General features: G+C 42.1%; 1 protein-coding gene across 2 annotated transcripts in view; it reads left to right on the forward strand.

Moving 5' to 3' along the window:
- Window positions 1-24,788, forward strand: part of egfra (epidermal growth factor receptor a (erythroblastic leukemia viral (v-erb-b) oncogene homolog, avian)) — a 38,009-nt gene that overhangs the window by 3,280 nt on the left and 9,941 nt on the right. For both annotated transcript variants that reach the window (XM_071520673.1, XM_071520663.1), the window contains exons 2-19: window positions 15,453-15,604; window positions 16,093-16,279; window positions 16,999-17,127; window positions 17,227-17,295; window positions 17,454-17,572; window positions 18,148-18,289; window positions 18,909-19,025; window positions 19,216-19,342; window positions 19,490-19,563; window positions 19,692-19,779; window positions 19,932-20,131; window positions 20,311-20,443; window positions 20,888-20,978; window positions 21,865-22,022; window positions 23,072-23,110; window positions 23,272-23,416; window positions 23,729-23,851; window positions 24,263-24,361. In XM_071520673.1, the coding sequence (XP_071376774.1) occupies window positions 15,453-15,604; window positions 16,093-16,279; window positions 16,999-17,127; window positions 17,227-17,295; window positions 17,454-17,572; window positions 18,148-18,289; window positions 18,909-19,025; window positions 19,216-19,342; window positions 19,490-19,563; window positions 19,692-19,779; window positions 19,932-20,131; window positions 20,311-20,443; window positions 20,888-20,978; window positions 21,865-22,022; window positions 23,072-23,110; window positions 23,272-23,416; window positions 23,729-23,851; window positions 24,263-24,361 (2,192 nt within the window). The remainder of the gene's footprint in view (window positions 1-15,452; window positions 15,605-16,092; window positions 16,280-16,998; window positions 17,128-17,226; window positions 17,296-17,453; window positions 17,573-18,147; window positions 18,290-18,908; window positions 19,026-19,215; window positions 19,343-19,489; window positions 19,564-19,691; window positions 19,780-19,931; window positions 20,132-20,310; window positions 20,444-20,887; window positions 20,979-21,864; window positions 22,023-23,071; window positions 23,111-23,271; window positions 23,417-23,728; window positions 23,852-24,262; window positions 24,362-24,788) is intronic.

Raw genomic sequence — 24,788 nt, forward strand, 5'->3', positions numbered from 1 at the left:
CGTGGGCACAGGATAACCCGCTTATATCAATATGCTTTTTTCAGAGTTAATGGGTTATTCTAGTTCTCGACAGAACAAGATTGGAAGATAATATATGGGTGAAGTCCAGCTCCATCGTTTTCGCATTTAAATGTACTCTGCATTCTTGCACACCTGCAGAAGTTGCCCATGCAGCTGAATCACGAAGGCAAATTTCGATCCCATCTATTGCTGCAATGCATTTCAGCATTCTGAGTAAGTGCTTTTCCCCCTGAATTGTGTTGGATTCCAGCAAGCCAACCTCCTTCATCAATCACCTATTTTTTTTTTTCCATCGCTTTCAGAAAACCAGATCTTTTCTTTTCATTAAAGCCCACTCTCTGGGATTAGATGAATGGTGGTAGTGAAATATAGGTTATGATCCTCTGTAATCCGAGAATCTCAAGTCTGGTTTTTAGGGTCCAGAGGGGTGCTGCTGCTGCTGCTGCTGCTGCCTGTGCTGCGTCTTGCTGGTGTCGTCTGCACAGTACCTACCTCTGATGACCTTCCCAGACTTCCATCTGCTAGAGCCATTGTTGGAGATATGGCTCCTGGGTTGGGGCCGTGGGAGCTGGGGGAGAATTTCTCTCCCCCTCCCTCCCTGCCTCCCTGCTTTGATAAACTGCACTAGGTCTGAGTGGCAGAGATTTTAGTTTAGCAGGCAAGCTGGAGGATTTCGGTTTCACTGAGGGACAATAGTGCCTCTGTAGAGGGCAGGTTATCTGGCTGGCAGCACTGATACTTTGGTGGATATCTGTGGTGTGCAACAGACACACCCGAGGCTAGACACGCATGTCATCGAGATGGAAACACAGAAGGGAAGCAACTTTTGTTATTCCGCTTACTTTTTACCGTAAAGATACATCTTTATACAGTTCATCCATTGTTATGCCCTAAAAATCGATCGGTTCTGCAATTAATGGTAGCAGTTCATTGCATTGTTTGGTTCAGCTGCTTGTCAGTCTATGCCATCTTAAAAACAAACCGATAAACAACAAACCTTTACGTATTGGTTTCATTTCTGCCATAAATACTTAACGAGATAAGCAATGCTGTCTGCTGATTTCAATTATTGAAAGCCCTCCTCTCTGCCTCTCATTCAAAGTAACCCAGTGTGCATTGTGTTGTTTCTCTGGAGAACGCTGCAGCTACAAACACATAGTTTGTGGTTTGTGTACATCCATTGCATGGAATAAGTGACCTGTCTGAACGTAGTTACTCATTGAACTGATTTGTGTCCTTTGTTTATACATGGTAACAAAGTCATCCCCTGCATTTTATGGCCTTTCCATGATCCAGTGGCTGCATAGAGTCTCCAGTGGAAAGAGACCAAGGAATTCAGGCTGGAAAAAAGCCCTTCTGCTATCTTCCCATCTCATCAGGTGCAGTGTCGTGTTAAAAGGGAAAAGAGGCCACTGCTCCAATAGAGTTATTAGCCCACCCTTGTATGTCTATCTATCACAGCATATCTTTTACTGAGGACAAAGGAGGGAATGATCATATGTTTTCATGATTTAAATGGTCATGCCCTGTTGAGCAATGTTTTAATCCCTATTGAGAAAGAAAAAAGACCTTATCATTAGAAGACATGAGTCAATGCAGCAAATTAAATGTCTGTTTGCTGTGTGGAAATGATACATAGTGGAATGCCTTTTGTTGTCAATCTTATCTTTAACACATGACTAATATAACACTAATATTGAACATCAGTAATATCTGTATTCCTCTGTGTTCTAAAAGTGCAAACCAGGCCAAAGAGGTAATATACAATAAGTGATGTACCAATATGTTTTATTGGATGAGCAATTTCTTCTCATTTTGGTGTATGTACAGTATATTTGCATATAGTAGAGCTTTGAGAATAGTGTTTTAAAAACAAGTCCAAACAGGACTACATCAAAAACTTGGTTGCCTACTTCTTAACCACTAATAATGATATTTTCTCCCTTTATTGGCAGCCAGGTAGTTATTGACTTGTCAATACATGGTGGAACCTTGTAACACTGATGTCAACTGGAGTAATTGGAAAAGTCGTTACCATATTTCTGTGGTGAATGAATTCGATTTTTGTCAGTTTATACATGTCTGAATAGCATTTAGAACAGACTTGATAGGCTTTTAGTGTCTTGTCAGGCTGAAATCACTGGAGTAGTTTTGTCAAACAGTGCTAGTATTGTAAGTAAAGATGGAAAGTGGGCACTGACTGTGTTTCCATCCTGGAGGCCTCTGTCTCAGCTCAGCTAAAAACCATGGCACTGTCACACAGCAAAACCTCGCTCCGGGAAATTTTGCAGCTCAGCTCAACTGAGAAGGACAGTGAACAGAAATAGTCTGTGGCCTTTTTTTTTTTTTTTTTTTCTCAGAGTAGGGATACGTTGGTACATTTGTATTCAGTACTCAACTCTGTGGATCTTCATGTCATTATGCAAATGCAGTGTTGACAGATGACAGTGAGACGGACAGGGGTGATGCACAGATCAAAGTAAGAATCACAGCAGGGCAGAAAAACAGGAAAGTCAAGAATGCACAAACAAACATCAGAAGGACAGGGTTAGATCTTTGACTTTGGTGTTCATGCCGCTGCTTAATCGCTCATCAAAGAGGCCTCTATCTGTGTCCCTTCTAGTTTCTGCACTCCCCACTCTGCATACTGGAGAAGAGAGTTTCTCTCAAGTATCCCGAAGACCTAGGTGTGGTGTCTTCTCTAATAACCCTCGCCGCAGGTCTTTCTGAGGAGCATTGCTTCGAACACTGCTTGCACAAAAGAGGAATCCCCTATAGGGAAGAGAACAATGGCTTCACAAACAAATCTCCATCTCAGAATATTCCAGAAGAAAGCGCTGGTTGGAGGGTGGTGGCTGATCTCAGAATCTTGCTTCCCTAATAACATTTAGCCTCTTCCTGTGTGGTCCGTTGGCCCCGTAAACTAAGCGGTGTGTTTAAGCTCTGACTCACTGTTAGCGGTTTGGACCTTATGGTACATTATAGTTAATTTATCCAATTTTTGTAAATGAATTCCCTGCATCTGTCAGAAGCTATTGGGATCGAGATCCAGGATGTTTAATTTCTAATTCTCCTTTGCAGACTGCAGAGGGGGGCCTTCCTGTATCACATCCTGATTAAAAGGCTGTTAAAGCTCTTCTAGTTAACAGTCTTCACTTGAACCAGTCCATATGCTTTTTGTCATTCTTTATGCATTGGTTGTGATCTGTGGACCATTGTTTGGAAGTTGTGTATTTTCACATTCACACCTGCAAGCAGTAGGGAACTTGGTTGCAAAATTCCGCGAATTTTCAAAGTTGGAAACTTTCCATGGGAATTAACGGGAATTTATGGGAATTAACGGGAATTTATGGGAATAAACAGGAATAAACCAGGAATTTACGAAATTGAAGGTATGCTCTTAATAGGGAACTTAAATATAGTTGGGGAAAATATATTTTAGCATAATCCTGACTAAAACAACCAGATATCATGCAAGTACAGTTGAATATCTATGCTATTCCTCAATCACATGCACACATAGCACACTGCTTACTGCAGGGCTATTGAGACCACGCCCCCTACATGCACTGTGCATTCCTGTGCATTTTTGTTAATTTTTGAATGGGTTGGGTCGGGGGGATGAGTAATATTTAACTCAACATTCATGTTTTTGTTCTTCAATGAAAGAATTGATTGTTCAATAAAATATTTAACACTTGATAAAGTTCTACTTACAAATAAATCTGTTTTAATTGTATTATTTTGGATGGATGTCTGCTTATAACAAAACAAATATTTATGCTTGGATATGATACCTTTCCATTAAATTACCCTCAATTCCCAGTTAATTCCCATAAATTCCCATTAATTCCCATTAATTCCCATAAATTCCCATAATTCCCATGGAAAGTTTCCAATTTGGAATATTTCCAAAATTCCCCAGCTTAACTTCCCATGGAAATTTACCGGAAACTTTCCGGAAATTTACCGGAAATTTTCCACCCCTTTGCAACCCTAGTAGGGAACCTGTAACAGACATTTCACACAGACAACAGTTTAACTTGACTTGGCTTTACTTTAGATGATTTACTTTATTTCATCATATGTTGTCAGACTTTCTAGGGAATCCTGATCAGGCTTGTCCGTTATTTTTCACAACTTGATTACCTCTGACTGAAGAGTGTTTTTTTTCCCTACTGAAAACATTAGATGCTTCATTGCCTGGGCGTGGTACGAGTGTCAATCAAGGTCTTTGTGACCTTCCGTTATTTAGTGTAATGCTACATAGTAGCGCACAGTAATAACTAGTCACATAGAAACAGAAGGGTTACGGACTCGGCGAGCGGTCATTGTTCGGTCTGTCAAGTTTACCTTTAAATTTCTTGTGAGCGCGGACTGTGCCATATACTGTGCCCTCTGCAAGGGAAAGAACAACAGCTCCAGTAATGTCGTAACCTTTTAACTTGCATTAAGAAGCAGCATAACCGCAACTGAAACCACTTGGATGCCAACATTAAGAGAAAATAGTATAGGAAAATAGGAAACTTGCCACTAGAGTACTGAGTTCTACACGAGCAGAGTAAACATGGACAGACATGCAAAATCACTTGTTAACTGATACCTGTAATGCCTCCAGGTTTCTTTCAGTCTAGACCCCTGTCACATCGATGAATAGGCTGAATATTGACAAGCTACAGAGCTGAGAGTGTAAAGCTTGGATTCCCAAACGTACAGTATGCTTGTTTTGGTATGGTTACCCTGGCTTCCTAACATGAGTCTCTTCTACAGAATATGTAATTAAGGTTGACAAATAGCCAAATAAACAGAGGGTGAGTGGGTGGGTGGTGGGGGAGCTAATGGGAGAACATGTATGAATTAAATACATACACAAAGCGAGAGGAGACTAAGAGACAAATGTATGTGCTTTCAGCCCCTGTGCTCCATGTATAGACCAAACCTGAACGTATGGCCCCTTCTCCATGGAAACCCCAAGTCTTTGGACAAAAGGTTCTTTATTTAGGACTTTGTTGTCTGCTTTGACACAGGCTTATCTGTCTTCCCTGACCTTAATGTGCTATGTAGACATGACTTTAGTGACTTTGTTATACAGCTTTGTGTCAACACTGAGGAGAAAGGCAGCCTTCTCTGCTAAAAGTTACGGAGGCTAGTAACAGAGAATTAATTTAGCTGTTTTTGATCTATAGATAAAGATATCTAATCCTACAGACACATATCAGTAGAGATAAATAACTTATGTATCTCAGAAATGAACAAAAAAACACTGTTGAAAAAATGATTTATGAGTGATTTGATCAGTCCTCTATATGTCCAAAGGTTTGTCTTCAAAACCACAAGGGCAAGGGAAACCAACAAGTAATCTGTTCACAGACTGGTGCAGTGTGTTGCTGGGAAGTAAATAACAGACGTTCCTTCTCATGGCATAGCCCTGTCTGAATTACGACAATAATGATAGGGTTGCTGGCGGTGCACTTTGATGGGGTGTGTTAGAGGAGGAAAAGAAGATGTCAACCTTGGGTTCGCCGTGGTCTAGCTCTTTACAAGCCTGCATCACCTCACAAGGGATTTCATCAGCATTGTAAAATGGTTTTTATCCCGGCCATTTATAGGTCGGATGACAGCATCGCTCGTCAATAATATTGTGGTAGTGGCATACTCAGTTACAGATGAATGAATTGATCTGTGATTTGTTTGACTCCCAGAGCACTAAAACATAATATACTCTAAACACAACACGCCTTCTGTAGTACCTTTTCTAATTGCCTGGTAAGTTTCAACAACACCAATGCTTCGTTGAGCTCAAAATTAATTTCCTGGTGGGACCTTGAGCGGAACATCTTCATTACCACATGTTGTCATAATTGAAACCAGAGGCCTGTAAAAAAAATAAGGAATTCTGCATGCTTCACTGGCAACGATTTACCTTCCATAAAAAAAGGTGTAATTGACCCTCTCATCGCATGAATGCCCACAGAAGCATTATAGTCAAGGCCATATAGTCAACAACACACAGTATATTACCATGCAGTGCATCGAATTATAGCTTTATGACACTCACAGCATGACTGACCCGTTATCAATATCCAATACTCTCATCTTTCATCTGGATAGCTAACTGCTGCAGCTCAATAACTATACTGTATATCTAGATGGGGAATGGGTTCCATGATAGAAATACCCTGGAGTGCATAGTTGGACTGATGCCAGGCAGTTAGGATTAGCCCTCTGGACCTATATCCACTGCATCAACAGCCTCTTCCTGAGCTGATTACAGAGGGGAGTCTGAGATTTTTAATATGAATCCACTTGTTTAGTTATTATCCAAGTATTATCCCCGTAATCACGCACCCAGAAGATTTCCAAAAGATTAAGAATACAGAAAGCCTAATTGGGTTTAAAGGCCAAAGGACATACAAGCAACCCACCGAATTTGATTGCTTTCAAACAGTCAAGCATGAGGTATTTGAAGTATGCATGTCAGCCATCCCCAGACAGGGAAAGGATATTGCCTTTTCCTTTTCTCCCCATTGTCATTCTTCTTTGGTAAGGGAACATTCTGGATATGTTCTGTGCATTATAGATGCCTTTACACTTCCAAGAAATTAAATGATCTGAACTTTCCAAGATTTAGCCTGGGTTGTAAAGGCTTGGCACTTGCTGGTCAATTAAAAAACATCCAAAATGGCATCCAACATTTGTAGCTGGAAACATTGTTACATCTGCTGAGCATTTTATTCAATGCTCACGTCTTTCAACAGTAAGCCAACACAGGGATGCCATGAGGAGATGCTGAAGCTGTTCAGGTGATGTTATGCACACTTCTGTTGATATGGAACATGAACCAAAATGTTTTATCCCAATGATTATGTAATTATTCCCTTAAATAACTACATTTATAGTTCTATTTTGAATCTACAATATAACAGGCTGTGAGAGGAAGGAAGCACACTACTTTCTGTTCTGGTGGTACTAAATTCTCTCTGGGTTGGCTGTTGGATAAATATTGTGGTGGTGGGGTTTTGGATTCTGGCTTTGACACTAGTTGTCCGCTCTCTGAAGTAGTCATGAGTGCAAGTGTTTGTACTATGGAGTGTGTTTCACACACACTGAGTCTGAGCCAGGGTCCTTGTGTTCAGCAGTGTAGCTGATAGGGAGAAAAAGGTCTAGACTGCCAAGTCTGATGCCTTTGATGACTGACGCAAGGCAGCCAGGCTTTAGGTCGGGCAAAAGCCCCTCTGTGTTCCTGTAGTGAGGGGGCGGCCTTGAAACAACCGCCCTCCACAGTCACGATCAGTTTAAACAAGCTAAAGCATTGTTGTGGAGCTTTGTTAGCCATGTGCGATGTGCCTGTTGTATCAGGAAGAGGATAACGCCCCTCATGTTAACAATAGATGCAATCTGAGCTGTGGTTTTGTGGGTGAGGTATTTGACGAAAAAGTAGCACCATTTTCTCTGGGGCGTTGTTGTTCGCACTATTATCCCGAAGATAGAATTGTTTTGAAAATACTCTGGAGATTATAACTGAGCACTCGTTATACTCCGGGGCCCCAAGTGCTTGGCACCCCATCACATTTCAGGCATTTCAGTTTGATGTGTCATCAGGAAGTCATAACTAAATTCTTCCGAGCTTCCCAGCGCAAATGAAATTGGTCATGCTTTTGGCAAATACAACACAAAATGTAACTAAATCCCCTTTCACAGTGTTGATAATTGTGAGGGCTGCTTGGCTGTACAAAGCTAATTCGCTAAGCCCCATCCGTCCCTGAGTCTTGCCCTCTGTGCCAGTGTGGATGAGGAGGAAACTACTCATCAGTGGCTGTGAGGCCACGGTGATGTGTAAAGCAGAGGTTGACATGGTGAGTAAGGGTTGAGCAACAGAACAAAGCTTACTAACGCGAACCCCAGGCCTTCGTCGAGTATGCCTTTTATGGGGTCTCTCTGTGTAAGAGTCCAGCGGGGCATGGTTGCTAGGGACATGACTAAGGCGGTAGCAGAGCTGTTGGCAGGAGACCCTGTGAAACAGTGGTTAGACCTACACAGAAACGAGCCTGTCAGCAATCAGTCTAAAAATACGAAACCCTTAAGCACAAAGGCTGCCTCAAGGAGTCTTTATCTTTTTTTTGTGTTTAGATGAAGTGAGGAGTCCGGCGAGCGAGCGAGACTTATCTGTTGCTCTCGTGTTGATGTGCTCCAACCTGGCATGCTCTGGGAATGCTTAAACCAACAGGGGGATTCCCGAATCACAGCTGCTTTCTCCTGCTGGAATGATGTGTGAAATGTGTGGGTTTCTTTGCTTGTGGTTGTTGTTTCTCTCTCGCTCCCTCTCTCTCTCTCTCCCTCTCTCTCCCTCTCTCCCTCCGTTCTTCCTTTCCAGGCCTGGCTCTAAGACGGTCGGTGGAGGGGGAGAAAAAGACAGAGCGAGTGAGTTAGCAACAGTGTGTTCACCGCCCACTCCCTCTCCCGTCTTCCTCTCTCGCTTCCTGTGGGATTGAAGAGGAGTATGGTTTTAACAGGGAAAGAGTAAGGGGGGCTGGAAGGGGTTTCAATGGGGAGAATGTCTGGACGTTAAAAGAGGAAGTGGGTTGAATGTTGGAACATTTCAGGAGAATGGTGGGTGCATTATTGGAATTTAAATGGGGCTGGGGCTAGCAGAGGTTTTGTGAATATTGGGTAACAGGAGGGGGATTGTTTTGTGCCTTTTTGGAGAACTAATGGACTTTCCAACAGGGCATTTGAGGGAATTATCTGGCTAATGATATGTACTGCTTGATTAGCCATCATTTAGGGCCTGTTGTATTTTGGTCACAGCTGGAGAGTAATAGGGGTGCAGCTGTGTTTAACTAACACCAATAAATCATCTCGGTGCCCAGTAATTGATGCCTTGTTGCGCTTTCAACTCGTCTTCTATCATCTGGGATATCTGTCTCTTCTGTCACGGATATCATTATTGGGAAATGAATGCATCATTGACTGTTGAGATAAATGTGTATTATGTTGATTATTTACAGCAGTAGCTCAAAGGATAACCAGCATGAATGCAATGAAAAGATCGTCTTGTGAGTCAGTCACTATGTGATAAATGCACTTTTTCCCAAACTGTAGCCCTTTGTTGGCCTATATGCTTCATACTCCTCCAGCTACTCAGATAAGGAGAACTGGCTTATTAGCACTGGTCGGGCCGCATAAAATTAAAATTCAAATGATTTAAGAATTACACTGTTCTAAAGTCAGCACTCTTGCGCTAAGAACCATAATGAATATTGGCCCTGGTTCTCAGATGTTAGTATGGGGAGTAATGTATATGCCACAAAGTCCCAGAAATGCTGAACGCTGTATGCGGTGAGTGATTGTACGTTTTTTCTGTGTGTTTGTACGGAACTTACATCCAGTGTTTCCCCACACTGAGGTTGAGAGTAAACACGATGGACCCAGCCACAGGTATCTGGAGTGTCTCACTGACTGGTAGAGAGCACTCTTCAAGAGGGGAGAGTAAACATTAGCCTTTTTGGTCTTTATTTGGTCACTTTCCTGAGCTTTTAACAGACTAAACCTCACTGACTGCGCTCAGACTCAGTCACAGGGTTTAACTGTTTAGAGGAGATGTGATGTATTCGGTGGGATGCTTTTCGCTGTAAATAGGGGCAGTCTCATTTGTGTGTGTGTTCTCCAGCTGGATGCTCCAAAGTTTTGACCCCTTTGGAAGTCTTTAAGGAAAGGTCGGGCATTTTCATACATTAAGTGTGACACTTAAAAAGCCCCTCTCTCTCCACAGTTTGACCCCACAGCGTGAGGCGAGAAGTGGCCACATCCAACATCTGGTTTAGCTAAACCACTTTCCCTCTCTCGTTTTCTTTCTCTCACTTTCTTACTATTACTTTTCTCTCTCTCTTGCTGTAATGCTTTCTATCTTTCTTGCGCTCTCTTTCTTGCTCCGCTATAGTTTGGTAGATGTAGAGCATCTTCCTGGCCCCCGTCCCTGGAGACAACAATCAGCTACCATCTGGTTTAGCATCGCAGGATAGCTGTCTCTAACAGACCCCATGCAAAGGCCAACTTCCTGAGATGTCAGAGGGGCTTGTGTTGTTCATTCATTCAGCGGTGTGTGTGTGTGTGTGTGTGTGTGTGTGTGTGTGTGTGTGTGTGTGTGGGGGGGGGTATCCTCTACTCTTTGCTGGCCCTTTTTTCTCTTCAGAGGCCCCAAGATGTTTTCTCAAAGGGTTTGATGCATCTCCCACGCAAAGGAAGATCGCCTTTTCCCCTGTACAGAGAGCCGGATATCAGGAGTTTTTACTACAAACAATGTTTATACACATTCATACTGCATACATACTACCGCAGAATTCACCTTTTGCCTATATGTAGTGTGTGTTACTTGCATTACTTATGCTACTTGCTAGTATTGCCTTTGGAAATGTGTCCCAATATGAGATTTGATCCCTCACCTCCTCCTGAATCTCAGCCTATCAGAACGCAGAGGAGGAGGAAGTATGTGCTGAATGCACAGAAAGAATCGAGGAAGTGCTTTATTTTCCTCGCTCACTGATAGTGGGCCTTGGAGATTTATGCTTCCCTGAAATCTCAGGCTCTGGAAATTCGAGGCAATGCACCCCAAGGAGCCCAGACTCTGTACTGGAGCCAACAACAGCAGAACATGTTGTGTTTTTTTCCTCCTCTTATCAAAATTCTCTTACAATACATCTTTAATGAAATATGACTTTAAATCGTTATCACGGGTTAACCAGACTTCACCTCTAAATAAGAGATTTAATCTTGGCATCGATTTGTTATTAACACAAGGACACTGCAGATCAAGTTATGTAAGATTCTTTGCTGGGATGCTGTTGACTTGGAGAGAGAAAAACAAGTTAGCATTGTTACTTCCATTTAATTATGTATAGGGTTTCTGATAATGTAATTAGCAGACTCTGGACGCAGCGTAATTGAATTGCAGGTAGTGAATGAGAGGAAGAGAATGCGGCAGGGCCATTTCTATTGTCTTTACTAAGGTATAAAGCATGATGACTTAATGTATAGTAGCTGGCCCAAATTACCAAAGGAAATCATTAGATGGGTTCAGGTTTGAAATGTTATTGCTGTGTCCTAGGACAGTTTGCTCTGCATTAGTGGACATTCTCTACTTTCTCTATTTAGCCAGAAACAAGAGAGTAGTACTACAAGAGAGTAGTAATAGTAGTAGTATTTTCTTTGATGTGTTTTAATGTGTTTAGTTAATGTGTCTTATATGTTTACTGTAAATGTTGTCTGTTTTGAGTATGTGTTGTGGTTTTATACCTTACTGCACTCACATTACTTTTGACGTTTATTTTATTTTTTTTACTGTTTTGAACTTGAAAGTTGGATTGGTTTTCAGGAGATAGTTAAAGGAATAGTTCACCCAAAAATTTACTTTATTTTAAATTAACTACTTATTCTCATGCCAGTACAAACTCGGGTGAGTATTTTTTCTTCATACAACTTACCTGGAGTTCTCCAGGCTCGCTGCTGGAGGAGCTTTCTTCCAAACAATTGCAGTGAATAGGGAGCAGGACGTTCTGCTTCAAAAAGGGCAATAAATGTGCATAAAATTACTCCATAAAGCTCGTATAGTATAATCCAAGACTTCTGACGATCGCTCTATGAGTGGAAAAAAACAAAATTGTATCTATTATTTCATGAAATTCGAGTCGATCGGCATTGCATTTACTTCCGCATTGCATTATACGTTTTTTTCCACTCATAGAGCGATCGTCAGGCGTCAGAAGATTTGGATTATATTATACAAGCTTTATGGAGTAATTTTATGGACATTTGTTGCCCTTTTTGAAGCAGAATGTCCTGCTCCCCATTCACTGCAATTGTTTGGAAGAAGCTCCTCCAGCAGCGAGCCTGGAGAACTCCAGGTAAGTTGTGTGAAGAAAAAACTGGCATGAGAATGAGTAGATAACGATCGAATTTTAATTTTTGGGTGAACTATTCCTTTAACATTATATTGTTTGGCGATAATAGCACTGCTGTAATGTATAACTCATTTTAAAGTAAAAGTTCAGACAAACTTTTAGGCTATATGCTAGGATTTCACAAATCAGAGTTTATTATTCTCTGGTGTCCTGCTTTGGGAGAGAATTATACTTAGTTACATTCATAAAATACAAATTTTACCCTCCCACACTATAAGGACAGCATGTGAATTCTCAACTGGAGTGTGATACAGTATTTCTTTGAAAGCCTGAGAAGAATGCATTCAGCTATTATATATTCTCTTTAAGGGTAAATACTCTTTTGGACCCGGATAAGGAGCTAATTATCTCACACAATAAGCTTAGGCAGTTTCTTTTTTGTCGTCTTACAGATCCTATAGCCTCAAGAAACAAAAATCTACCCACACACCCTTGACTTCCAACGCTAGTCCACAAGTAAACATCAAAAGAGTGATATGCGACCGCACATTGCAGCGAGCTTAGATGACTAATGATCAGGTTTATCAAGTCTGTGTCAAGTTCTGTAGAAGCTCAGCCTCTCCAGCAGAGTGTTGTGCACACACACATATGCAGGTACACACACCCACATACACATGCATGCAGTACGCAGGCAGAGATTTGCCAGACCTGCCACTCCTTGCTTCTTCTCACCTCCTGGACACACTGTGACGACAATGCAGCTGGAGGAAGTGAAGCAATCCGCAATCGCTCTTTGTCACGGTATCAGTTACATCATCGCAAGCCACACCCCTGCAATTAGGTATAACTACAGACATTCGCATGCTGTGTATGTTTTTTTTTTTTTTTGATGAGTCAAAATTAAACCAGGTGCTCTGGAAAAAAACGGGGCTGCAGCCTGTAATTTCCATTCCGCAGATTCCTCTACTTTTCGGCTGTTGTCTCTTTCCATAAGCAGGATCTAAAGATGTGAAGTTGCTCAGATGTATGACAATAGTTTTCATATGTAGGATTGTATCACTAGAGAAGAGGGGTTGGTAGAATCATGAATGTGGTTTTCATTATCAAGCCATGTTATTAGTTTTTCTTTCTCCTGTGTTGTGGCCTGATGTGGAAGTCCATTTATGGCAGTTGTGGAACATCAGGTCAGTTAGAGCGGCACCTGCATCGCTCATAAAAGAGATGATAAAATCAACAGCTGGATAGAGGAGAATGTGTACTACGGCTATACTGGTGCTTGTTTGAGCAGTGAACCGTTGCCTCAAGTCTGAGCGTCAGGTGGAGGAAGATTGTCGAACCTTTGGTCTTGTTTGAGCTCAGAACTCACCTGCCTCACTCTCGTAAAATAAATAATAATAAAAAAGAACAAAACATTCACAGAATAAGCAGGCTTGATGCAGCCGGCTGATGTCAATAGGCCTATGTGACAAACAGCAGGTCAATTAATCAGTTTTCTTATTAAAAATCTATCGTTCAGGATGCCCAAACCAGATTGATGGCCACTCGGTGTTTATCCGATCATACCGCCCCTTAATAATATTCACAGCTGCACTGCGATGACGACCTTTTGTTTATTACAGTGTGGTTTCTCAGTCCGAGTAATAATTAGAGGGCTAATTACATCTCGCATGGCTCCTCTAATTAAAACGGTCAGCTTGCTTTCCCAGTCCGCCTCTGTTGCCTAGGCGTTAGACTGCTGGACTGTGGGGTTCATGTCAGGGAGATCCCTCAGGGACGGGCTAATGAGGAGGAAGAAGAGGGAGGGAGGGAGACAGCTGTTAGTGCCTAATTCTCACTGATTCCATGCCTCTCGCTGTTCGGTTTGTGTGAACTCAAAACAACAAAATGAATAAACCGCACCAAGGGAAAAAGGAAATTAACCGAGCAAGATAGATTTGTGATATTAGTTCCATTCCATTGACTTTTTAGTTGAGGAATCTATTGAAACGAACAGTGTGTTTTTTTCTTCATTTTTGCTCATCAGAAATGCCAGTGCGCAGGTACAGTTACTGTTCTGTAAGGACTGTTAGGTGTGTCCTCTTTAGACTCTGGAGCGTATGCAAGCATGTTTTGCCTTTCTTTGCTGTCAAGAGCAGGCATGTTTTGGAATGTACAGTATTACACCCGCAATGTCTTTGTAATAAATAGGAGGAAGAATCTTTTTTTCCCCGTTTTGAACCTATTGCTCAAATTAAACCGTAACCCATACATTAAGAACAGATTTGGAAAGAAAAATCGATTTTATGCTTGTGCGTGTGCACGTGTGTGTGTGTGTGTGTGTGTTTGTGTGTGTGTGTGTAGGTGTGTGTGTGTGTGTGTGTGTGTGTGTTGGGAGGCGGTGGTGTCACGGTGTTTTAACAATGTAGACAGCTGACTGAGCGGCTCGTTCACGGTGCCAGTCAGAACCTGTCTGACCAGCTCAGGAAGACGACCTGTTTTCTTAGGACATTCTCACAAGCTCTTTTCATTGAGAGAGATCCTCTTGTGTCTTCTCTGCTTATCAGTAATACTGCCGTCCTTATCCAAACACTTTGTTGCGTAATGATACATAGCCCGCATTATCAGTCCACAATCGTAGCCCCGTGCAGCGCTTTATCAATGGCTTCTTTGTTATTTGGCAGTGAAAGCCAGAGAAAGTGTGTGGATCAACATTTGATTTAAGCTGTTTTTTTGGTCATGTCAAGAAGTTGTCCTAAAAATCAGATATGCTTCAACTAGGCTGAAGTTATTAAGATTTGTATTCATTATGAGATTTAGTGAAAATTCCCATAAGAAATGTGTACTCCTCTTGAATCTCATGGAATCTCTGACACACAAAATCTCTTCTCAGAAATGACACGGTGTGGAGATGCTGGTCGTAGCGGTTGTTTTAACTAGCCTGAATAGCAGTGGAAAGATTCAGTCCTTTGCCAGTATAAATACAGCCAGCTCATTTTGAGTCATGAGCAAGCGCTCGCTTCATCGCTGGGATTTGATTCCAATTGTAGATGCAACCCAGATCGGCTATTTTCAGCTGAAAGCTGGCCAAGTTATGACTGCACAGATCAAATTCACAAACAAAGACACATACAGAAACTCATACATTTATCCAGTGTGTTACATAAATGGGATATGTTTCTGATTGGTATTAGGCCTTGGATAAATGCTTTGCTGACATTGCATTGCAAGTGCATATGTCTGTGATGTGCAGCCAGTATCATTCTTAGTAGAAGGTGTTTCAGGTCACATTCATATGAATCATCTTTTTTGTTTGGGGGGGGGGGGCAGGGGTTTTGGGGCATTTTCGCCTTTATTAGACAGGAAAGAGAGAGACAGGAAAGATTGGGAGAGAGAGGGATGACACGCGACAAAGGTCTTGGGTCGGATTCGAACCCAAGGTGTTTACATGGTACGCGTCTTAGCCCACTGAGCCATCAGGACGCCCCATATGAATCATCTCATCTCAATGAATTCTTATGCTCTGAATCCAATTCTTCTTTTTTTCTGTCCCTACAGTATGTCAAGGCATCACCAACAAATTCAATCTGCTGGGGTCCAAAGAGGACCACTACCAGCACATGGTGAAGACCTACAGCAACTGCACTGTGGTCCTGGAGAATCTGGAGGTCACCCACATGGAGGAGCACCATGACCTGTCCTTCCTCAGGGTAAGGACTGCACTCAGTTACTCGGTTACTGCTGGAAACATTACTGCATGATAAACATGCTCACTGCAGATGGTGCAAGGACCCTACAAGCTTTTTTTAGATATGTCTTTGGTGGTCTGAAGCCAGTTTGCCATGCAGTCTGTCCTGTATACTCATAGGCTCTTCACTGCTCTTATCGCTTCAGTTCAGATAATTAAAAGCGGTGGAGGGCGAGTCCATAGCGACGGATGATTCAGTGTGTTTGTAACGCTCCGGTTGGAACCTTGTTTGAACCCTAGCTGTAACGACAAAGTTGTGAACACCAGGCAGATGTGATTAGGGACCACACGTACACTGTTACACACACACACACACACACAAAATAACATAAACTCAGCAGATATGCAATAATACAGACTAGTTCTATCAACAACACAGCACCTGTGCAACTGCAATTCACAACAAAAACTGCCTTTACACCATTGGTTTTCTAACTTCTTCGTCCACAGTCCATTCAGGAGGTGGGGGGTTATGTGCTGATCGCCCTCAACACAGCTCCCAGGATTCCCCTGGACAACTTACGTATCATCCGAGGCCATTTCCTCTACGACGGAGATTTTGCCCTTGCTGTGCTGTTCAACTATAACAAATCCATGGGTCAGGGCAGCACCGAGCTTCCTCTGACCAGCCTGACAGGTCAGTACCAAAGACTGTAAAACAAGATGGACGTAGTGAGTGTGATGTCACCCATAGGTTTCTGAGGGGCCGTTTTGAAGCCTGGAGATTGGGTTCACGATCACCACCCGCCATGTTGACATTTTTTGGAGCGAGACCAAGGGTCGTCGGCAGAGCTGCAGCTCCACCTACTATTGGTCCATAATCAGCAACATGTCGATCACTGGACAGGCGACCTGTCAATCACTAGGAAAACAATCCCATTTTATATCCGTTATATCCCGTTAATGACACAGTTATTTTGAAAAAGTGAAATTAGCTACTGAGACCATAAACTCTTGTCGAAAAAATGTATTGACTTTATATTTTGAGTGAGAAGTTGGGTTGTGGTTACATTGACTTGCATGGAATTGGGCCGGGTTTGGAGTCTTTTTGGAGCCGGCCTTTAGCAGACGTTAGAGGAATTGCCGCCTGCCGCCACTTCCTTATTGGCTTCAAAATTCACCCGTGGTTTTGGCCGCTTGGTCAGTACACCTCTCTGTACACAAGTTCTCCATGACAGGATTTCTCCCAAAATCTCTTGACTTGCGTCAACTTTGTAAGGAATAAAACTCTCAGCCCTTAAGATGTTTTTCATGGCAGCATTTTGTTGATAATAAAAAATAAATTTCTTTACCCTTGTGTTGTAAAATTGTATTATTGCATGTGGACTCACTGTAGCAGTTGTCTTTTTTTTCCAGAAATTCTTAAAGGAGGAGTTAAGTTCTCAGGAAACCAGCTTTGCAACGTGGAGACAATCCAGTGGGATGATATTGTGAACGACAGTAAACCCACCATGGAGCTGCCTGAGCCCAGCAACAACCCATTGTGTAAGGAGTTCATTTGATAAAAAAAAATAGAAAAGTAATTAATTCCATCAGTTGATTTATGTAATACTACCACAGTTCAACAAGTCTCTTTTTATGCAGGTAAAAAATGTGACTCAAGTTGCTTCAATGGCTCATGCTGGGCTCCCGGTCCTCAGAACTGTCAGACTTGTAAGTCCTGATGTGTGATTATTTGATTTTCTCTGGAAGGAAAAACTCATTCAGCTCCTCACAAAAACAAAACAATTACCTTTTGTCTATTAATACTATTCCAAAATCAAACCTAAAAAAAAGTCATTGTTTGCCCCCGTTTCTGTTCCCGTCTCTAGTGACAAAGCTGAACTGTGCGGAGCAGTGCTCTAAGAGATGCATGGGACCTTCACCCAGCGACTGCTGCAATGAGCACTGTGCTGCTGGCTGTACAGGACCCAGACCCACCGACTGTCTGGTGAGAGAAAGACACCTTCATAAAGGGGCAGGAGTAATGACATGATCAAGGAGTGGGGGAGGAGGTATGGAAGAGGATTAGGGCCATTGTGTATGTGGTTTTTTTTTTGTTTGTTTTTTTATGACAGCCTGTGGGAGGGGGGTCATACTCTGAGAAAAAACTCAGACATTTGCTAGAAATTTCTGAGGTTGCAGTAAAAAAAAAAATTCACCTACAATGGCCCTAATAATCTTCCGTAAGGAGGAAAGGCTGGGAAAACAACATAAACCAAAACACTGACTGTTTCATATTTCCCCATTACATCTTTATGAGACGCTTCACACGAAAAAAGCTCTTCCACAATAGCATCTGTTTTCTGATCCGGAGCACATTGTCGCTGGTCTCAGCTCCAATGAGACATATAACGACTGATTAAATCTTTCATTTGGCAGTGCCTTGAGAATCAGCCTGTGCTCTCCCTCTCTGTGCGGCTCCGAGGCTTAAGCTGAGAGTATGATAGAGGAATGCAGTGTTATCATTAGCGCGGGGCTCTGTTATGGTCCCAGTGTACTGGATGGCTGTTGTTTGTGCTGCAGGCCTGTCGGGACTTCCAGGATGACGGGGTGTGTAAGGACTCCTGCCCGGGCCTCATGCGCTACGACCCCAACCTGTACCAGCTGGTACCCAACCCGCACGGAAAGTACAACTTCGGGGCCACCTGTGTCAAGAACTGCCCACGTAAGAACGACTAAGAACAGAGAAACCTGTTTTTTTTTTCACCCTAAATTGTGACTAAACCTGTGCCCTTACCAGCAAACGGTGCTGCACCTAGTTATTGGTGTATTTATTACCATACATAAAAGCATGCACTGTAGCAGTTGTCTTGACAGCCAAGATAAATAAAATAATACTGGAGGGTTTCACTTGCCAACGTGCAACAAATCATGCATGAATATGGGCTTTTTCACATTGTGGTATGCTGAACAAGTGCCCAGGTTTTCCCTCGGGGTCGTTAGACATTCAGTGGTTACAGTCTCTCAGAGTTTAATTATAAACTGTATAAACAAGGAAAGAAAATGATTGAGTTTCGGGGCGTGTTAATGCAACAACTGTGCTCTCTCATTTTAACTTGTATAGTCCTAACCTAGTACTGCTCAGTCTATACTGTATGACCTGCAGTATTATCATGTACCTGCCATTATATTGGAGATATAACCCATATAAGTTGTAATTGCTGAGAGGTACAATTAGATTTGTTGCGTCATTCTTTGACTTTATGAGCCCAGGTTCTTAGCAGTGCAGATAAGTGTATGTCCCTGTATAAAGTAAGCAGCTTTTATTTTATGGTTCACCCCAGATAACTATGTTGTGACGGACCATGGAGCGTGTGTGCGCACATGCAGCGGTAACACATACGAGGTGGACGAGGGAGGAGTCAGGAAGTGTACCAAGTGTGATGGAATGTGCCCAAAAGGTAGGAGTTAAGCCCTTACAACAACACGGTGTGACCTGGGGACACCGCTCTCATTGCATTTACAGCATGTGCTCCCTTGCATAGACAATAGCCGTTACCTGGTGCTGCACTTTCCCAAGCGTGCACTGAAATGTTGTGAAATGTTTTCTGTATTGATATTTGTTTTGTTGTTGCCGCTGATTGCTCACAGTGTGCAATGGACTTGGAATGGGAAATCTGGCTCAGACCCTGTCTATCAATGCCTCCAACATTGACTCCTTTAAAAACTGCACCAAAATCAATGGCAACATCGCTATCATCCACACATCGATTCATGGGTGAGTTAAGGACATGCAGCATGTTTACAGCAATAGAATATCAGCAATGTTTTCACTCTATGCCTCTATATAAATATTAATATAATTAGCTTTTTAGATTACTGGGCACCTATGCCAAGATAATATATACATTTTTGTTATTTGTAGGGATGATTATACCAAAACACCAAAGATGGACCCTGCCCAGCTAGATGTGTTTAAGACCGTTAAAGAAATTACTGGTAAGATTGCGTAAGACCTGAGCAATGCATAACACACTTTTACAATGTCCTATTATCTTTCTAATGGAAAGCATTTGTTTGAATTTCCCATAATAGTTTTGCAATTATTTAAATATCTGTTGCTTCAGGATACCTGTTGATTCAAACGTGGCCGGAGAGCATGACCTCACTTAGTCCGTTTGAGAATCTGGAGATCATCCATGGGCGAACCACACGGTATGTTCCTTTTTAAAGACCTCCTGCAGATTCACAACCATTAGATCACACGGAATGAATGAGTCAAGCGTTATCCAGTGCAGTCATAAACTCTTTTCTGTTTTTCTCCTTTCCCATCTCTCCATTTCCCACCTTTCCCATTGGTATCTCAGTGGTAGCCGTAGTTTGGCTATTGTCCAGCTGAGCATCAACCACTTGGGCCTTCGTTCCCTGAGGGAGATCAGTGATGGAGACGTAGTCATCACCAAGAACCCAAACCTCTGCTACACCAAGAAACGCCACTGGAAGGGGCTCTTCAAATCAGAAAGCCAGACTGTCAAGATGGAGGAAAACGCAGATGCTGCCACCTGCGGTAAATTAAATTGGTTTCCTACACAGAAGGCAGTTAAGTTGTTTTTGTTGTTGTGTGACTTCTGATTGATTATGCCACGCAGAAGCTAGATTCAAATTAATGAAGTCTATTTTAGAAACTGTCTCATTATGGGGAAAAGGCTAAGAATTGTAGTTGAGATTGTATGTATTTGTTTTCAGTTGTGCAGAACAACACTTGTGATAGGAAGTGCACCAAGGAAGGCTGCTGGGGCCCCGGCCCGGCCATGTGCTTCGCCTGCCGGGACTATAGCCGGGACGGGAGCTGTGTTGACTCCTGCAACATCCTGGAGGGGTAAGGGAGGAATCAGGCTCACTCCCTTTTTAAGTCCTGAAATGCAGTGTTCCTTATTTTAGACAAATTAACAAGTTTGATCATCAGATCTGTGTGCGCTACAGTTAACTCCTTTAAAGTCTATTTTCATACCATGAGCATTTCCTGACCATGATATTAGACGAGATCGAGGATTTGTTATTGAGGCCGAATTGAGTCTAAGTAAGACCTAAGGTATTTTGAAGTTAAACCTAAATCTTTAGAAGACAAACACTGTAGCTGGAATGGCACACTCGCTCACAACTGTTTATCTTTGGAGATCTCTGTCAAACATTGAATGTTGCCATGCTTACAATTTAACTCCTGCCCTCAAAAAAGGGATCAAGTATTTCACTTCAAATGTAACTGTTTGAAATTAAGTGCACTAGCGGTGAGAGTCTGTCAGCTTTGTTATTGTTTTTGCAGAGAACCACGGGAGGCAGTAGTGAATCAAACCTGCATGGAGTGTAACTCTGAGTGTCAGCCCCTCAATGGAACCGCGACCTGCAGTGCGCCTGTATGTGTGCCACCAGTAACCAAACTGTGCTTGCATATATAGGAAAAATCCACCCTAAAACACTTAAACACTGTTGACAAAACAGCTATTGGCGATGCACCTTGCATTTCTGGGCCCATTTTGTTGTTTGGTGGTGTATTTTTCTTATTCCCCTGGATAAGTGGCCAAACATAGATGATGTGATGTCACATTGAGGGATTTCCAACACAGCTACACTGGAGTTTGATAGCAGAACATTTTTCAGCTATCTAAAACATCAGTGGAAAACATCCTGTTTTGGTTTCAGCCCCTCAAAATCAAAGAGAAAGGGCTTCTTTCTAGACTCACCATTTTGCACCAAAGTTCGAAAATCATACAGGGAGAAATCCGTCAGAGAAGAGGCAGAGATACCAATTTCTCCACCAGCAGTAGCCTCAATAGACCATAATGCAATGCAGCCACAAGCTATATTCATACAGTCATACAGCCACCTTTTGATTGACAGCAACAAGTTCACAGCCTTTCTCTGAGGTTTGTTTGAAGTCATTCTGCTTGAGGTTGAGACAGAGACAATTTGAGGGAGGGAAAAGTAAATTACAACACTTCATCACAAAATAACTCCTGGAATGCATTGAAGCTAACAAATGATGATGATGTCTAATAATGTACAAGTACCCAAGGGTGGAATTTTCCTTTTTAAGTGTCTCTTCACCTGCCTAAACTGAAGTGCCTAACATGTCTTTTGTTGCCAAACATTTGTGGCTTTATGAGGAAAATGGATGCAGTTTGCCTTTTTTTTCACTGGAATGAGTTCAGTCTTTACTACCATGAGGCAGTGCAGTTTACATAATATTTACTCCTAATCTCAAGAGAGTTGTAAACATGACAGCCTTACTTTTACTTTCAGGGGCCTGGTAATTGTACCAAGTGTGCCAACTTCCAAGATGGACTGTTCTGTGTGTTTCGTTGCCCCCAAGGGGTGCCAGGGAGGGACGACACTCTCGTCTGGAAATACGCCGATGAGATGAACGTGTGCCGGCTGTGCCACAAAAACTGCACCCAAGGGTAAGGCCATTGTTCTGCCAACACAAGAACAGTGCTAACTGACACACCATTTCACTGTGTTGAAAAGGATCCAGACGTTTAACACACTGTAAATATTTCCTGACAGCTAACATTTGTCTTTTATAATATTAATCAGTAAACTTATTTCAGACTAGCAGGGTCAGCTGTGGCGTTTGTTATTGTTGGCACAATATGGGTTCTGACCTGCCGAGTGGGCTGTTCCAAGCCAGAGGGGTCAGCTGTCACATTAGCCAATTGTTGATAAGATTAATGGTGAAATTACACATTGTTAGATAAGGTGTTGTGGAATACATTTAAGCCTAATTATAGGTACAAATGTCAATGAGTATTGGTGTGCAGGGGAGTGGTTCTGGGATGCCAGAATTTACTGTTGAGTCTTCTGGAGGTGTCTTGGGCCTGTGATGGGAATTTCTTGATAATCCCAACAACATACAGTTCCCACTTTTAACCAACATCCTTTGCTCCAACATCCAAGCCCGGTTTCCACGTAGATGATCACTCTAACCCTGTGGTCACACTACGAGCAATTTGGTTGATAGGTCGTTTTGACGATAGAAAAATAAGCTTTGATTTATAGAAATACTATATTTTTCACTGATTTGGTATTGCCTTTCATAACCTTGATAAGTTAACATAGCTGGCTTGTAATCACTAATTAACAAGCATTAATTGTAAATAAACAGAAAAAAATAAATAAAATGACTTAATCCCCAATGATAGATGCAGCCGTTCTCCAAGCATCATTAAGAGACATTTATTCCTGTAGACTTTCAAATAAAAGTTATAGAGAACTAGGAAGCTTTTAATGGCTGTAATCAACTTCTCGTCCATTTTGCAGTTGCCGGTGGAACTATTGTTCATGAAACAAAATCACATCGGAAGGGAAACAAGGAAGTGCGGAAATCTGATTGGCTTTTGATGGCAGATGATCGCAAAGAGTTTCCCTGGTTGTTTAGCTCTATAGGAAATGTGTGAATGTACAGTAAAGTGACAGTTACATCAGATCCTTTGTATTGATTTGTTTACAGATGCAATGGGCCTGGTCTTCGAGGCTGCCAGACTAAACAGTGAGTAAATTATACAAGTGGTCATTGATACTTAAGAATACACTGATATTGCCGAAAGTAGACATTCTAATCTCATCTCATCTCTCTATTTGTTGATTGGATCTGCGTAGGTGCTCTGTTTTCTGTCTGCATTCTTAAATTTGTTCCCCACTGTCTCTCAGCCATCCTGGCATTTCCATGATTGCGGCTGGTGTTGTTGGCGGTCTGCTGGCTATCCTCATTGCGGGCCTGTCTGTCTTTGTGCTGCTTCGCCGACGCCACATCAAGAGGAAGAGGACCATGCGCAGATTTCTCCAAGAGAGAGAGGTAAGATGAGGAAACTGAGTCGTCACACTCATTGAGTGACATTGAGAGTAGTCGTTTGGGATGTTAAGATTAATTTGAGATACAAGCCTGCTGTATGTAGAGATGGTAGTTTTTTATTAGAATTTTAACAGCTGAGAGAGAAAGTATAGAAGTAGAGAAAGAGAGAAAGTGTGGAAACTGTGGGCATCAGCTACATATTATGTCTATTTTTTGGATTATTTGTATTGAATATTGATCTGCTACAGTGCATTGTGAGAGAATCATGAGTGTTATTTGAGAGACACTATGCGAGACGTTCCTTTTTTTCTCCAGTTGGTTGAACCCTTGACTCCAAGTGGAGAAGCACCTAACCAGGCTCTGCTGCGGATCCTGAAGGAACCCGAGTTTAGGAAGATCAAAGTGCTGGGATCAGGGGCTTTTGGTACAGTTTACAAGGTAATAACGTGTCTCTGGTTTGTGTCAAAATGCCTTGTTCTGATTCCAATCCCAACTACTGTATCGCTGAGCTATACTGAAGCTAGAGCTAGAGTTTGTGCCAAGATTACATAACCAACACCCCACAGTGTTTTCCTTCATCTACATCTGTTGCTAATTTTTCAATTAAAAGTCACATTGCTAACTTAGCAGATCATGTATAAGTCAGTTCACTCTCACTCTCAGTGGTGAGTGTGTGTGTGTGTGTGTGTGTCCACGTTTGTCTGTTTGTGCATGCGTATGTGTGTGTGTATATACTGTACATGTGTGAGTCTATATGCGCATGCTACGGTGATGTTTGCAATATTTAAATCAGCTTGATGGTTTAGCTCTAATAATAGCCTATGAAATAACAAACTTTTGTCCATGCAGGGCCTGTGGGTTCCAGAGGGAGAGGATGTGAAGATCCCTGTGGCGATCAAGGTTTTGAGAGAGGCCACATCACCAAAAGCCAACAAAGAGATCTTAGATGTAGGTTCCTTGTTTTTATTTGGATCATTTTTTGACATAGGCTTGCTGTCACACTGTTGAGTCAGTGTTAAAACACCTATTCGTTTGATAATTTATTTCCCAAGTGCTGCAGAATATAAAAGTTAGAAATTCTGTACATGGATTTTAAAACCAATATTTCTTTTAGTAATTATCACAATATGACATGATAAAAAGGCTCAGAACCCCACTGTGTTGTATATGGTGAGTGACAATTATTGCTAGCCAGACTTCGATTAAAGTGTCATGTTTCCTCTAATTCATAGCACGTGCACCTCTATTTGAAATTAATGACCACTTATTTTCCCTCAAATGGAGAACGTGTAATGTTTCTAGACGGTGACCCTCTCATCGGGCTGCAGGAAATGGGATTAGCTCATTGAAGGACTTTGTGTGGGCGTTGATGTCT

Source organism: Centroberyx affinis, unplaced genomic scaffold (genome assembly GCF_046629955.1).
Source record: "Centroberyx affinis isolate AG114_WGS23_722 - 3 ecotype Tasmania unplaced genomic scaffold, CSIRO-AGI_Caff_v1 ptg000066l_1, whole genome shotgun sequence".
Taxonomy (NCBI): domain Eukaryota; kingdom Metazoa; phylum Chordata; class Actinopteri; order Beryciformes; family Berycidae; genus Centroberyx; species Centroberyx affinis.